Raw genomic sequence first — 16,036 nt, forward strand, 5'->3', positions numbered from 1 at the left:
TACTAGTTTGTATGACATGAGAGCCCAATAGCTGAATATTGGATGACCCAGCCTCTGCCGGTCAGAAATGCTAGTGACGACAGGATGACGCCTTCAGTTATTTAAGTTGTGAAATTAATTGCTGGGCAGATACCTTCACCTTCCCCACTGCTGGAAAAATGCCAAAGTGGTGGGAAGACAACATGCACTCTGCCCCCAGCTCTCCATCCAGGTTTTTAACCCACTCCCTTGCATTCCATTCTTCCTGGCCCAGAAGACCAACCCTTATACATCCTGACGTGATGTTAAATCTCTGAGTCAAAATGAATTCCTGTGGACTTGCTATTCATTTACCATTTAGTTTGATGTGCCATTTAGTTCACACTGACTTGATGCAAGGGAACTTATGAGTTATTTTTAGTAATGAAAATTGCAACATTCAAAAGTAAATTTAATCAGAATCAGATCTATTGCTATACTGAGAGGTGCTGCATGAACAAGCAGCATCTACATCGTTAACCTGACATTTTGTGCACCTGTAAACTTGAGGTTACAGGGACCTGAAGGAAGCCCATTGACCATCGAGTCGTGGCAGAAGGAATGGCTCAGTTCTGTGAGATCTGAATCCAAGGAAATATTGCAGAAAGAAGAAAGTGGGCTTGATGACAAGCCACTGTGTGGGAAAAACATGGGTAGGGTTGCAAAGAGAGTGAAAATATTGGAACTTTCAGGCTTGTGTTTGATTTAATCAATATCATTTCTAATATGTTAAAGAGTAATATCAAATTGAGTGAAATGAAACAGGAGCTCTGTTGGTAATGGTTTTGTCTCCTCAGTTATATTTAGGTGTTGTTCTGGCTGGAGTTGTCATTCTTACTGGTTGTTTTGCCTATTACCAAGAAGCAAAGAGCACCAATATCATGGCCAGCTTTCACAGGATGGTTCCCCAGGTGGGCAATATAATTTATTCTTCAATTATTGATAGTGCTCATGATATTTAAGAAGTAGAATTCAATTCAAACAAAAAGTGAGGGCAAGATTTTCCTGTGGCCTTCTGAGCCCCACTGTTATTGTCAAATGGATAGCAGAAGCTAATGCTGTGTGGAGAACATCCACCAGTTGCCACTGATTTTTCCTTGAACAGTTGATCAATAGCCTGTGGTTTGCTCTGCCACCCAGCTAATGATGGCAGCAAGCTTTTGATGCAGAGCACCAAATGGAGGACCATCCAGGTTGAATGTAGGAGCCGGATGTAATGGAAGGTAAGTAAGGGGGTGAAGGGTGGTTCAAAATGTAGGTGTCTTCTCTCAACCTTTTCAGGCCTTAAGTTTGGGGGAGTGGTGGAGTTTGGATAGGGCACCGCTGTCTGGGGTAACCAGCAAATATTGCTGCACTCCGCTATGCAAAGGGAGCCTTGACATGACTTTGGAAGGGAAACTTCAAGCAGCTGTTCTGGCTTCCACCACTCGCAAAATCTCAGCCTGCCTAGGAAGCAGTTAGTTCCTTCAATCAGTCACATGCTGGTGGGTAGCCCTGCCTCTCAATTCCAAGAAAATAGCCTGGGGACTGGTTGGATCTTAGAAATTTGAATGCAGTCCATGCTAATCTTTTTTTTAAGCAACTGCTGATCTTTGTTCGTGGGTGGGCCTAAACTTCTGGCGTTGTGGTTTTAAAAATTCAACTCATTCAGTAATGCCTATTGGGAAAGAAAACACAGCTGCTGTGGTCTTTGTATGATTCCAGTCTAATATTAACTCTTAATTGACCCCTGGAGTGGCTCTGCCATCATTTTTAAAAAAGTTCATTTGTCGGATGTGAGTTTCATTGTTGTCCATCTTTAATTGCCCTGGAAAAGATGGTGGTGAGCTACCTTCTTGAATCATTGTAGTTCTTGGTGTGTAAATACACAACAATGCTGTTAGGAAGGAATTTTGACCCATTTTGATTGAAGGAACAGTGATATGGTTCTATATCAGGATGGTACGTGGCTTGAATGGGACCTTGCAGATGGTGGAGTTCCCATGCATCTGCTACCCTTGTCCTTCTAGATGGTAGAGGTTGCGAAGGTGTTGTTGCAGGAGTCTTGATGAGTTACTGCCTTGCCTGTTTACACTGTTACCAGTGAATCATTGTCGAAGGGAGTAAACTATTTTCAGTAGCGGATGACTGCTTTGTCTCTGGTGATGTCAAGCTTCTTTGTTATTGCTGAAACTGCACCCGTCCAGAATTTTCCAGCACACTGCTTACTCGTGCCTTATAAATGGTGTGTGGCTTTAGGGAGACAGATATATCAGCATTCCTAGTCTCTAACGTGCTCTTGTAGCCACAGTATTTATATGGCTGGTCCAGTACCGTTTCACGTTAATGGTAATCCCCAGGATGTTGATAGTGAAGGAATTCAGCAAATGTAATTTCAATTGAATATAGAATAGAATGGAAATTTATTGTCACATGTACTTTTACATGAAAAATACAGTGAAAAGTTTTAGAAGTCAACCAACCATGATGCCTATATTAATGACAGGAGTCATACCTACTAAGATAAAAAAGTTTAATTAAGACAATGTTCATCACAGTTCAGTTAATGGTTTCCTCAGATGGAATACCTGGAAGATGCAGTCAGGGGATGTTAGTTAGATTCTGTTTTTTTGGAGATGGTCATTGTCTGGCACTCGTGTGGCATGAATGTTACTTGTCACTTATCTGCCCAAGCCTCAATGTTGTCAAGTTCTTGCAGTGTCTGAATACATCTGCTTCAGTATCTGAGGAGTTGTGAAAGGGACTGAACATTGAACAGTTGTATGCATCAGTTGCCAGGAAGATTAAGGAGAAGGCTGTGCACCATCATTTTAGGACACCAGATAAAAAGAATGGAAAATAAACACTAGCAATTCTCTCATCCTAAAGAATGAATTATTGCCCTTTGAAGGGGATAGTGTGTAACTTGGAAAGGATTTTTGATACTTCTAAAATTCAGAAGAAGAGTTATAACCAGACTCAAAACATTAACTCTTTTTCTCTCTCCATAGATACTGCCAAAATTGTCTCCACTATTCTCTGCGTAAACTTCAATATTGATCTTTATTCTGTTTGGTCAATCAAATCATTTCTTATTTGTATGAAACTGCAAAATAGATATAGATGTCATAAGTTCTTGTTGGATTAATTTAGTTATAATGGTGAACATTCTATTTCAGCAAGCTCTTGTGATTCGAGATGGTGAGAAGCAAGTGATTACAGCAGATAAACTGGTTGTTGGTGACATTGTGTTGATTAAAGCTGGTGACCAAATTCCAGCAGATCTCCGCTTGCTCTCTGTCCAGGGTTGCAAGGTAGACCATCTATTTTCTAAATTAATAGACAAACTAGCAAAGACTCTTGTAAGAAAGTCTATTTTTAGAGAGATCACAATACTGTCTTTCAAATAATCTTTTTATTTAATGCCTTTCACATTGTAAGTGGCAAATAGGAAAAGCTGTCATCCTGCTGTCAATTGCTTTCTTGAGCATACAATGACCTGAAGTCACATGTAGGCTAGACAACAGCAGATTTCAGTTGATAATGCAGGGGAAATGGTGGTAATGTAGCTGGATTGACAATCCAGAGACCGGTCCTGAGAAAAACAAGGCCACCACAGCAGCTGATGAGATTTGAATTGATCCCAATAAGGTGCTGCAAAACTATCAATGATCACCATACAACCCAATGTGGTTCAGCAGTACCCTTTCTGTGAGGAAATGTGCTATTCTTAACTGGTATGGCTGACGTGAGACTTCAGACCCTTGCCAGAGTCACAGCATTGCAGTTGAATCAGGATGAACAAAAGAAATCCTGTGAAAGATTATGAAGAAACACTTAGTGAACCAAATGAGTTGTTACAGATGCTTTTTGTCATGGTAACTATTACAGATTTATTAAATTCTGAAGGCTGCTTAAGGAGAATTCAAATGCTTTTCTCTGGAGCCAGTGCCTCTGGTTCACTGTTGAGTGACGTTAAAACCATGCTACCATTTCTCTTGAACATACCACCATCACCTTTCTTTCACATTGTATTACAGACTTTACTGAAAAGGTATTAAAATTTATTCAAAATAATCCAGATAGTTTTGCTAATAATTTGAATGCAATTCTGTATAGGGCTTAATTGATTTGCTGCTTCTTGGCAGGTGGATAATTCCAGTTTGACTGGTGAGTCTGAAGCACAATCTCGTTCCACTGAATTTACACATGAGAATATACTCGAAACAAAGAATATTGCGTTCTACTCCACCACTTGCCTTGAAGGTAGGGCATGGGTAGAAATTGATACAATCCCATATTGCTATTCTTCCTTAGTACTTTCTAAACCCCTGTTTCCCCACCTCCCCCAACTCCCCCCCCCCCCCCCCCATCTAAGAGAAATCATGACATAAAAGATTACTGTCCAATTTGAGAAAGATATATTAGCATGAATAAAGGATTGGCTAACCAATAGGAAAGAGAATCAGGAAAAGTGGATTATTAACTAATGGACTGCCTCGAGGAAATGTGCTTGCCCTTTGTTAGATCTCATAGTTTCCAATGAGAATCTGAATTTTGGGATGGGCTGGGGTAAATTTTAATGGCGATTTACAGCTTCATTTCTTCAGAGCAAAGGGCACATGCAAAGTTTTAGAATGTCTAAGTTTATACAGTTTAAACTTACAGCGCACACACACAACTTCCCCCCCCCTTTGATTACTATTGGTCAGTGGTGTTGAGTTATCCCTTTGTAATTGATTCTCAGGTCCAGATCTTTGCCAAAACTTTAAGCATCTGATGCAGTTCAAGTTTGCCTCAGCAATTTAAATGTATTTCCTATTAAGCTAATCATATCACTGAAAGACGAAGAGATAGACAAGCTAGTGGTCCGCTCCCAGTCCTTCATGATGTTTCCCAGACTTTCTTTTCTTTGTGAGGCTTTTTACAATGGATACTGTTTTCAAGTTACATTTGCCAGCTGCCCATTAATTGGATACGTGCCAATCACTTCAGAGCCTTTTAAATTCTTCACTGCAGGAAACACAAAAGAATATTGGTGGTTACACCTAATGTTAGAATTCTTTAGCCAATAAATTGTCACTCAATGTGTTCATTTAATCCACATTCCAATGTCTACTAATTTCTGTGCCTATGATTCGTTTCTCCCTGTAATTGTGTGTGTGTGTGTGTGTGTGTGTGTGTGTGTGTGTGTGTGTGTGTGTTGGGGGGTGCATATGAGGCTGCTTTTACTGGCTGAAACTGGTTTGAATCTTTTCCTCTAATGCTTTTGCTGTTTTTTTTTTGCATATAGGTGGCACTATAACTACTTTGGAATCTATATCTAAGATTATCTGAAGAATCTTAACTAAAGTCTACTCTTAATATTTTAACCGAACGATTAAATAATTAATTAATGTGAGATGTTCTGAGGAAGGGTCAACAGACCCAAAACAGTAACACTATATTTCCCTTCACAGATGCTGCCAGATGTGCTGGGCTTTTAAAGCAGCTTTGGTTTTGTTTTTATCTATGTTTTATATATTAGCAACTGTAGTTGTACATTCTATCCTGGTCCAGTAACCTTGAGTCGACAGAGCTACTATTGTTCTACCTGTGAGGACTACATTAAGCAAATATTTTTTCGAAGTATTTTTAACTACTGTCGGCTACGTTCTGCTGCATTAGGCATGGGCATGTTGTTGGCCATTTTGTGCTGCTCAATCATAGGCAGCCCCAACAGACTTCTACAACTTAAAATCTGAATGAATAACTTGGATGAAGGGATGGAAAATATTACCTTCAAATTTGGTGATGATGGGCAGTGCAGAGAATTGTGACAGGAGAAAATGGCAGACAGGGTATCATATGGGAAAATATGAACTTATCAAAATTGGTGGGAAGAATAGTAAACAGAATATTATTAAAATTGAAAGAGACAGCAAAATGCTGCAGTACTGTGGGATCTGGATAGCCATGTGCTTGAATTGCAAAGTATGAGTTTGTAGATACAACAATTAGTTAGAAGGGAAAATGGAATTTTGGGTCATCATTGCAAAGCAGGTTTTTTTAAAATTTCATTTGTTCGTGGACGGGGTCTTTCCTGGATGGGCCAGTATTTATTACCCAACCATAATAACTCTGGAGAATGTGGTTGTCTTGGGTTGTTGGAACCCTTGGGATGTAAGGATGCCCACAGTGTTGTTCAGAGGGAATTTGAGGATTTTGACACAACAACAGTGAAGGAGTGGTCAATATAGTTCCAAGTCAAGAGGGAGTATCTTTTTGAGGGGAGCATGCAGATGGTGGTACATCCATGCATCTGCTGCCCTTGGTAGGTGGTAGACGTTGTGTACGGAGAGAATGTTGTTGAAGAAGACTTAGTGGGTTGCTGCATTGCATCTTGTAGATGGGAACACTGCTGTCACTGAGAGTTAATGGTGAATGGAGTGAATGTGAAGGTTGTGAATGGGGTGCCAATCAAGTGAGCTGCTTTGTCCTGATGGTGTCAAGCTTTTTCCAATGTTTGAGCTGCACCGAATCTGGGCATTTGTAGAGTGTTTTGATGCAACCCTGACATGTGTCTTGTAGATAATGGACAGTCATTGGGGAGACAGGCAGTGAGTTAATTGCCACATAAATCCTAGTCTCTGATCTACTTTTACAGACATAGCTTTTATATGTCTCGTTCAGTTCAATTTCTAATCAGTAGTGATCATCAGGGTGTCAATAATTTTACAGAAGGGATGTCTTTCTATGACGAAGAAGACATTAGTATAACAAAACCTTGAATATTGTATACTTAACAAAGAATATGGCTGAATTTGAAACAGTTCACAGAATGTTCAGTAGGTTGATTTCTGGGGTGAAGGGTTTGTCGTCCAGGGGAAGAATGAGCAGGTTGGACCTGTGCACATTTGAGTTAAGAAGAGTGAGATGTGATTTTGTTACAGTAATTAGGATTCTGAGGGAGGGCTTCACTAACTAGATACTGAGAGGATGGTTTCTTATGGGAAGACCTAGAATTAGGGCACACAATTTTAAAAATAAGGGATCTGTCAATTATGATGGAGATGAGAAGGACTTTTATTTATTTTTTCAGGGTTATTAGACTTTGGATTTCTCTTCTACTAGGAAAGATTAGAGGCTGGGTCATTGAATATATTTGTGACTGAATTAGACAGATTTTTGATGGACAATTAGAGTTGAGACAAGCATAGAAGTTAAGGCTGTAATTCAAATTCTTTTTAATGGCAGAACAAGCTAGAAAGGTGAAATGGTCCTATTATTTATTACTTTATTAATCACACGCTGACGTGATTCTACTGGCATGGAGGTGACTTTGACCAAATGATTATAAACTATCTTTTTGTGTCAGTTTATGCTTTTAAATGTTAGTGACTATTCATAGAAAGGGCATCTCATAGCAAAGACTAATCAAAATAATAAAAGATTATAGCATTGCTTTATGGTTATACTTTGTAAACGTGTGTGCAAAATTGAACTTATTCTGCATGATTAAGTATTTATGTTTTGTTTCTAACAAGTTCCTTGTTTGAATGGAAATCGTGAATGTTGTACTTTTTTTTTGCCAGGTTTGCATTTCAAATATTCTAAAGTAGTTACTTTTTAGCCTGAGAATAATTTCTGTTAACATGAGCTGTACAAACCTTGCTTCTTATAAAATCTTTATAATGTGAAACAAGTTTTCACATGATTTTGTGAAATGAGAAGATATGTGAAGAATAAGCATATAATTTCAGATTTTAGCCAGCTTCTTATTACAAAGCAATCCAACATTTCCCACTAAACAAATCTAATTGAGAGAAACTCTTTGGTTAAGACATAAATATCGGGGCATGGTTAATAGCTTAGTTACAGATGATACAAGAATTGATGGGGAGCACCTTTAATGTAGTAATGCATTCCACACTGCTTCACAAGATGGCAAATTTGAGTCCCAGGCCCACAAAGCCTCATTTACTACCATGTTGATTTCTGTCATTAGACCATAGACTTCAGTTCCAGGTTCAAGCCCAACCTTTGTGGGAGCCTCTTTCAGGCTTTAATTCTTGGATTTCAATGTTTAAAGGTGAGAAAGAACTAGAATGTATTAACCTTTCACCCTGATCCTTTTCCAGATGCCTTGGGAGGAATTAGGATGGAAGCCAATTTGTAATCAAAAATATCTTGCCACAAATGTATGTTTGTAATTTTGAAATTATTATTTTGAAAGGCACAGCAACTGGCATGGTGATCAGCACTGGTGATCAAACTATGATTGGAGCAATTGCATCTCTTGCATCGGGAGTACATAATGTGAAGACACCTATCGCCATTGAAATTGAACACTTTGTCCATATTGTTACGGGATTGGCTGTAACTGTGGGATTGGTGTTTTTCGTCCTTGCGCTGAGTCTGGGGTACAAATTACTTGATTCCATCATCTTCTTGATTGGCATCATTGTTGCTAATGTGCCTGAAGGCCTCCTGGCCACCGTCACTGTAAGTTTATAGCACCACATCAGGCCTTGCTGGTCTAATATATAAATGTAACTTTGACTGTATTTTGTATTTTTTGTGTTAACAAGGGAATACATGGTTTTAATTCATTTTGTGAACTTGGAAGCTTGATGTCTGGGAAGCTGGAAGCTGGGTTTGATTACATTTATTGTAAGAGGTTTTATATCTTGATTTGGAGTGGAGATGGGGCTTAACAGTTCAGTGCATCTAAAAGAAAGGGAATAAGACTGCACAGTTAGTAAGTGAGTCAGTGAGGTGTGTGCCAAAGAATAAATGCCTGGGACCTGAACATTTGTACCCTAGAGCTCTGTTGGAAGATCAAAATGGTTGCCGGGTCCCTTGCTGAGATATTTGTATCATTGGTAGCTATACTTGAGGTGCCAGAGACTGGAGGTTGGCTAATGTGTTGCAACTGTTTTAGAAAGTTTGCAAGGAAAAGCCAACTAAAGATTGTTGAGTCTGAAATTAATGGTGGACAAGTTGTTGGAGGAGATCCTGTGGCATTGGATTTGGAAAGGCAAGGACTGATTTGGGATAGTCAACGTGGCTTTGTGCTTGGGAAATCCTGTCTCACTGACTTGAGATTTTTGAAGGAGTAACAAAGAAGATTGATGACTGCAGAGCGGCGATGAAAGTAGAGGGCTGGACGTGATCTTTATGGACTTCAATAAGGTGTTTGAGAAGGTTCCTTACAGTAGACTTGTTAGCAAGATTAGATCACATGGACCAGGGAGAACTAGCCATTTGGATATAGAACTGGCTCGAAGGTTGGACAACAGAGGGTGTTGGTGAAAGGTTGCTTTTCAGACTGGAGGCCTGTGATCAGCAGTGTGTGACAAGAATCAGCACTGGATCCACTGCTTTTTGCAATTTTATATAAATTATTTGAATATGAACATAGGAGGAATGGTTAGTAAGTTTGCAGTTGACTCCAAAATTGGAGGTGTAGTTACCTCAGGGTACAACGGGACTGTGATCAGATGGGCCAATAGGCCAAACAAATGGAGTTTAATTTAGATAAATGTGAGATGCTGCATGTTGGGAAGACAAAACAGGTTAGGACCTATAGACTTAATGGTAAGGTCCTGGGGAATGTTGCTGAACAAAGATATCTTGGAGTGCAGGTTCATAGTTCCTTGAAAGTAGAGTCCCAGGTAGAAGGCGTTTAGTATGCTTGCCTTTATTGGTCAGTGCATTGACTAGAGGAGTTAGGAGGGTCATGTTGCAGCTGTACAGGACATTGGTAAGGTTACTTTTGAAATACTGCGTTCAGTTTGGGTCTCCCTGGTATATGAAGGATGTTGTGATATTTGGAAGGGTTCAGATAAGATCTACAAGGATATTGCCAGAGTTGGAGGGTTTGAGCTAAAGGGAGGGTTTGAAGAGCCTGGGGCTATTTTCCCTGAAGCATCGGAGGCTGAGGGTTGACCTTATCGTGGATATAAAATCATGAGGGGCATGGATAGGATGCATAGCCAAGATCCTTTCCCCAGGGTGGGGGAGTCTAAAACTAGAGGGCATAGGTCTAAGGTGAAAGGGGAAAGATTTCAAAAGGACCCAAGGGGCAACATTTTCACACAGAGGGGTTGTTTGTGTTTGGATTGAGCTGCTGGAGGAAGTGGTGGAGGCTGGTACAATTATGACATTTAAATGGATCAATATGGGTATAAATAGAAATGGTTTAGAGGCATATGAGCCAAATGCTGGAAAATGGCGATGAGATTAATTTAGGATATCTGGTTAGCATGGACAAGTTGGACTGAAGGGTCTGTTTCTGTGCTATACAGCTCTATGACTCTAAAGACTGTAGGAAGCAAAGTTTAGGGAACTCATAGTTTCCCCAAAAGTTTAAACTAATAGTATGTTTAGTTAGCAGTTTGATGGAGGAGTTTCATGGAGTGATATTACCTAAGGAAGTATAGCGAGTAAATACACTGAAATGCATTGAAAAGAAACTGCTTTTAGCAGTGCCAACCAGAATGAAAAACATTATAGTGGAGATAATGAAGACTATTGACTAAGGTTTGGTATTTGTAAAGATGTAGCTGAGATAAAAGGAATAGTGAGAAATGGATTTTCTTTCTGGTGAATGAAGACTTTTCAACCTTTTTGTTAAGTGTAAGATAGGACATTTTTTTCTTATTTTAATTAATATTTTTTATTTGTGTTAAAAGTACAGTGGCAGCCTCTTGTCATCATGTTCAGGAACTGACTGCCACAGGTTTTAAAAAAAATGTTAGGATCTAACAAGCCAAATTTCACTCTGGGACCTGACTTGTCCAGCACTAAAATCTGCCAGGGTCATAACAGTCTCTCCTGAAGATAAGAGATAACAAGGTGTAGAGCTGGATGAACACAGCAGGCCGAGGAGCAGAAAAGCTGATGGTTTGGGCCTAGGCCATTCTTCAGGGGGTTCTGAAATAATCGGGACAGAGGGGGAGGTGGATAGAAGATGGATAAAGGAGAAGATAGGTAGAGAGGAGACAGACTGGTCAAACAAGCGGGGTTGGAGCCAGTAAAGGTGAGGAGTTAGGGAAAGGATAAGTCAGTCCAGGGAGGATGGACAGGTCAAGGGGGTGGTATGAGGTTAGTGGGTAGGAGATGGGGGTGGGGCTTGAGGTGGGAGGAGGAGATAGGGAGGCAGGGATGAGCTGGACTGGTTTTGGGATGCGGTAGGGGGAGGGGAGATTTTGAAGCTTGTGAAGTCCATATAGATTTCATTGGGCTGCAGGGTTCCCAAGTGGAATAAGAGGTGCTGTTCCTGCAACCTTTGGGTGGCATCGTTGTGGCACTGCAGGACGCCCAGGATGGACATGTCATCTGAGGAAAGGGAGGGTAAATTGAAATGGTTCGCGACTGAGAGGTGCAGTTGTTTAGTATGAACAGAGCGTAGGTGTTCCAAACGGCAATCCCCAAGCCTCTGCTTGGTTTCCCTGATGTAGAGGAGGCCACAACGTGAACAGTGGATACAGCATACCACATTAGCAGATGTGCAGGTGAACATTTGCTTGATGTGGAAAGTCGTCTTGGGGCCTGGGGTGGGGGTGAGGGGGGAGGTGTAGGGGCAGGTGTAGCACTTCCTGTGGTTGCAGGGGAAAGTGCCGGGTGTGGTGGGGCTGGAGGGGAGTGTGGAGCGGAAGACGGAGTCATGGAGAGAGTGGTCTCTATGGAAATCAGATAAGGGTGGGGAGGGAAAAATGTCTTTGGTGGGATCGGATTACAGATGGCGGAAGTGTCGCAGGATGATGCGTTGATCCAGAGGTTGGTGGGGCGGTACGTGATGTCGAGGAGGATTCTGTTTTGGTTGTTCTTGTGGGTAGGGCGTGTGAGGGATGATTTGTGGGAAATGCGGGAGGCACAGTCGAGGGTGTTCTCGACCATTGAGGGGGGAAAGTTGTGGTCCTTGAAAATGAGGATATCTGAGATGTACGGGAGTCGAATGCCTCATCCTGGGAGCAGACGTGGCAGAGGCGAAGGAATTGGGAATAGCAGATGGCATTTTTGGAGGAAGGTGGGTGAGAGTAGGTGTATTCTAGGTAGCTGTGGGAGTCGGAGTTGAAATGGATATCAGTTTCCAGGTGGTTGCCAAAGATGGAAACAGAGAGGTCCAAGAAGGAGAGAGAGGTATCAGAGATGGTCCAGGTGAACTTAAGGTTTAGGTGGAAGGTGTTGGTGAAGTAGATGAACTGTTCGAGCTCCTCATGGGAGCACGAGGCAGCGCCGATACAGTCATCAATGTAATGGAGGAAGGGGTGGGGTTTAGGGCCAATGTAGCTACGGAAGAGGAATTGTTTCACGTAACCTACAAAGAGACAGGCATAGCTAGGGCCCATGCAGATACCCATGGCCACCCCATTGTCTGTAGGAAGTGGAAGGAATAGAAAGAGAAGTTGTTGAGGGTGAGGACGAGTTCGGCTAAGCAGATGAGGGTGTCAGTGGAGGGGAATTGGTCAGTCCTGTGGGACAGGAAGAAGCAGAGGGCCTTTAGGCCATCTGCATTGTGAATGCAGGTGTATAGGGACTGGATCTCCATGGTAAAGATGAGGTGTTGGGCCCAGGGAATTGGTAGTTTTGCAAGAGGTGGAGGGTGTGGGTGGTGTCACAGACTTGGGTGAGGAGTTCCTGGACCAAGGGGGAGAGAATGGAGTCCAGATAGGTGGAGATAAGTTTGGTGGGGCAGGAGCAGGCGAAGACACTGCTCCTGAAGGTAAGGCATGAATGACCTTGGAATTACGGGGTCAACTGCTGGGCTGTTATGTTTAACTAAGGAATATGATGTCTTTGTCTCAAACTCTAATTTCTCCCAAAGGCAGGGGATAAAGAACTTTACATTAATGCCACAAATATCTCCATGTGCAATTTATGAATTCTTAGTATCTATTTTCATCAATTTGATCACTTTCTTCCCAAAAATCTAACATCCTTGCTATTTAGTTGTTTGAATTGATGTTACTTGGAATGGTTTGATGACATGATTTAGATCTCTATTGCATGCTAATGTGACCTCGGATGGCAAACACAACGTAGGTTCACTTCTTGACCTTTTTCTCAGGTTAGTCTCACACTGACAGCCAAAAGAATGGCTAAAAAGAACTGCTTGGTAAAGAACCTGGAGGCTGTTGAGACTCTGGGATCCACATCTGTTATCTGCTCTGATAAAACAGGGACACTTACGCAGAATCGCATGACTGTAGCACATCTTTGGTTTGATAATCAAAATCATGCAGCAGATACCAGTGAAGACCAGTCAGGTAATGGAAGACTGTGATTAAATATGACTCTGTGTTCCTGTTGTCCTAATTCTACCGATTCTTTTCCGATTGACTCTTCTTAGCTCAGAGATGATTCACAAATACTTTAGCTTTATGGAGATAGTAGGAACAGCTGATGCTGGAGAATCTGAGATAACAAGGTGTAGAGCTGAATGAACACCGAAGGCCAATCAGCATCAGAGGAGCAGGAAAGCTGACATTTTGGGTCGAAATCTTCTTCAGAAATGGGGGAGGGGAAGGGAATTCTGGAATAAATAGGGAGGGGGGGGAGGCGGATAAAGGAGAAGATAAGATGAGAGGAGACAGACAGGTCAAAGAAGCGGGGTTAGAGCCAGTAAAGGTGAGTGTAGGTGGGGAATTAGGGCAGGATAGGTTGGTCCATGGAGGATGGACAGGTCAAGGAGGCAGGATGAGGCTAGTCCAAAGAGATTACAAAAGGGTTACAGTAGGAGAGAGATCCACTAAGGTCACTGTGAAGCCTGTTCTAAGGATGTCTACCTTGAAGAAGTTACCCTCCTCCATCCGGAAAGACCTCAGTGGACCTCTCTCACACTGCAACCCTCTGGTAATCTCTTCGGACTAGTCTCATTCCGCCTCCTTGACCTGTCCGTCCTCCTTGGACTGCTCTATTTCCGTCTCTAACTCCCCACCCACATTCACCTTTACTGGCTCCATCCCCACCTCTTTGACCTGTCTGTCTCCTCTCCACCTATCTTCTCCTTTATCCATCTTCTATCCGCCTCCCCCTCTCTCCCTATGTATTTCAGAATCCCCTTGCCCTCCCCCATTTCTGGAGAAGGGTCTAGGCCCGAAACATCAGCTTTCCTGCTCCCCTGATGCTGCTTGGCCTGCTGTGTTCACCCAGCTGTACACCTTGTTATCTTACCTTAGCTTTATCATCATTTTCAGTAAATTTGACTTGAAACAATAATTTTGATTTTTGTGCTGTGACTTTTAACTTGGAGAATTGTTTGAATTCTAAATAAGTTCAAAAAATCAAGAGGGTTTAATTTTCTGAATGCTAGTTATATTGTGTAATGCAACCATGTTATATTCCATTCTGCACTCACTTTCTCTCATTGTGATTTTTAGCTCACACTTTAAATAGACTTACAGCCAGTAAAGTAGAACATACAAGGGTTTTAATGCAAGTCACTTTAGCAGTATCACTAAAATTAATTATCCAATTTTCCCAATCCTAACTGTAATTGAAAAACATTTCTTTTTTTACATCATAAGCTGTCTTTTCCTACGAGATAACAAGGTGTACAGCTGGATAAACAGAGCAGGCCAAGCAGCATTAGAGGAGCAGGAAGGCTGACGTTTTGGGCCTAGACCCTTCTTCAGAAAATTTTTCCTACATTTGCTGGCTATTCTCACTCCATTGCAGTGCAAGTGGGACACACTGACTTCAATACCTCTTGTGATGAAAATTCTCAGAATTGTAGCTCAGATTTGTAACAGATCAGCAGTCAGTGCAACCAAGCAGTTTTCTGCGTCTGCTGCAATGTGGTGCAAATTGAGAGTTAGGCTCACACATGTGAGTCTGTGCCTTCCAAAATAATATAAGTTATATTTAAACACCAGTAATGCCAACATTCATCAGCCCAGTTTGACAAACTCGTGATTTCAGCACTTGTAGTGGTGATCAGCCAACAACTTCACACAGTAATTTATCAATGTGTATAAGACAAGGTTAAATATCCACTACTCATACTCCTGAAATTATTTTTGTGAAATCACAAATTGAACGTATTTATTGTAAATCCATTGGTGTTTACATATCTTTTAAAAAACAATATAAGTGATGCCGTGACAAACAGATTCTTAGAAGTTGGTGTTCCATTTTTGTCTGCTAACCCATTTTTATTCTATAATCAATTTACAACAAGAACACACATTTATATATGGTTTGAACCCAGTAAGATATGCCAAAGTAATGCAATCACAGAATCACAGTCTTGTAATCTGACAAAATTTGGCATTGATCCCAGGAAGGAGACACTAAAAAGAGGTAGTTACATGCTGTAATTTTAAACCATGTCATGGAGGAGGAGAGAGAAGTGAAGATTCTTGTGAAGATAATTCCATGAGTAGACTAGCACTGAGGCGGTACTAGATGGCTGAAGGTTTGGTCACCAACAGTAGGATGTCAAAATTGGCCTTGCATGAGAAGCCAGAATTGGAGGAATGCAGAGTTTCTTGAGTTTGTATAGACATATCTCAGAATAATGATGAGTATTCTAAAATTGAGCTGTTGCTGGACTGTGACACAATGTAGAATTAAATACGGTGAGAGGGACTTAGTGTGAATTTGGATATGGGCTGAATTTTGGATGAGCTTGGGTTTATGATTGGTATAAGATGGGAGGCTAACTACAAGAGTGTTGCAATTGAGTCTGGAGTTAACGAAGACACAGTTGAAGGTTTCAGCAATAGATGGAGTTGAGTGAATTGGAGATGGTGACATTAAGACGTTGGATATAGGCCATCTTGGAGAGCATATAAGATTGGAAGCCTACCTCTGGTCAGATTAACTGATAAAATATAACCTGAGATAATGGCCATGGAGGATGCTGTAATCAGTGAACAAGGAGCAGAGTTATGATGGAGCTGAAGACAGCAGCTTTAGTATTTCTGAATTTTAATTGAAATTTGACTCATCTGAGGTGTAAGGTCAGGTAAGGAGCTTGACAGCAGGTGAAGCAGAGAAATCGAGAGGTAATGGCTTTTTAAATACCTTAGAGAATTGCTCACAAATGTTA

At 41.2% G+C, this 16,036-nt stretch overlaps 1 protein-coding gene across 5 annotated transcripts in view; it reads left to right on the plus strand.

The window, feature by feature from the left end:
- The window catches only part of LOC125466991 (potassium-transporting ATPase alpha chain 2-like), a 75,521-nt gene that overhangs the window by 39,865 nt on the left and 19,620 nt on the right, over window positions 1-16,036 (plus strand). For 4 of the 5 annotated variants that reach the window (XM_048562265.2, XM_048562261.2, XM_048562263.2 and 1 more), the window contains exons 4-8: window positions 816-929; window positions 3,177-3,311; window positions 4,146-4,263; window positions 8,213-8,481; window positions 13,052-13,250. In XM_048562265.2, the coding sequence (XP_048418222.2) occupies window positions 816-929; window positions 3,177-3,311; window positions 4,146-4,263; window positions 8,213-8,481; window positions 13,052-13,250 (835 nt within the window). The remainder of the gene's footprint in view (window positions 1-815; window positions 930-3,176; window positions 3,312-4,145; window positions 4,264-8,212; window positions 8,482-13,051; window positions 13,251-16,036) is intronic. The other variant, XM_048562264.2, reaches the window with a different exon arrangement.

The sequence above is a fragment of the Stegostoma tigrinum genome, chromosome 32, assembly GCF_030684315.1.
Source record: "Stegostoma tigrinum isolate sSteTig4 chromosome 32, sSteTig4.hap1, whole genome shotgun sequence".
NCBI classification, from domain to species: Eukaryota; Metazoa; Chordata; class Chondrichthyes; order Orectolobiformes; family Stegostomatidae; genus Stegostoma; species Stegostoma tigrinum.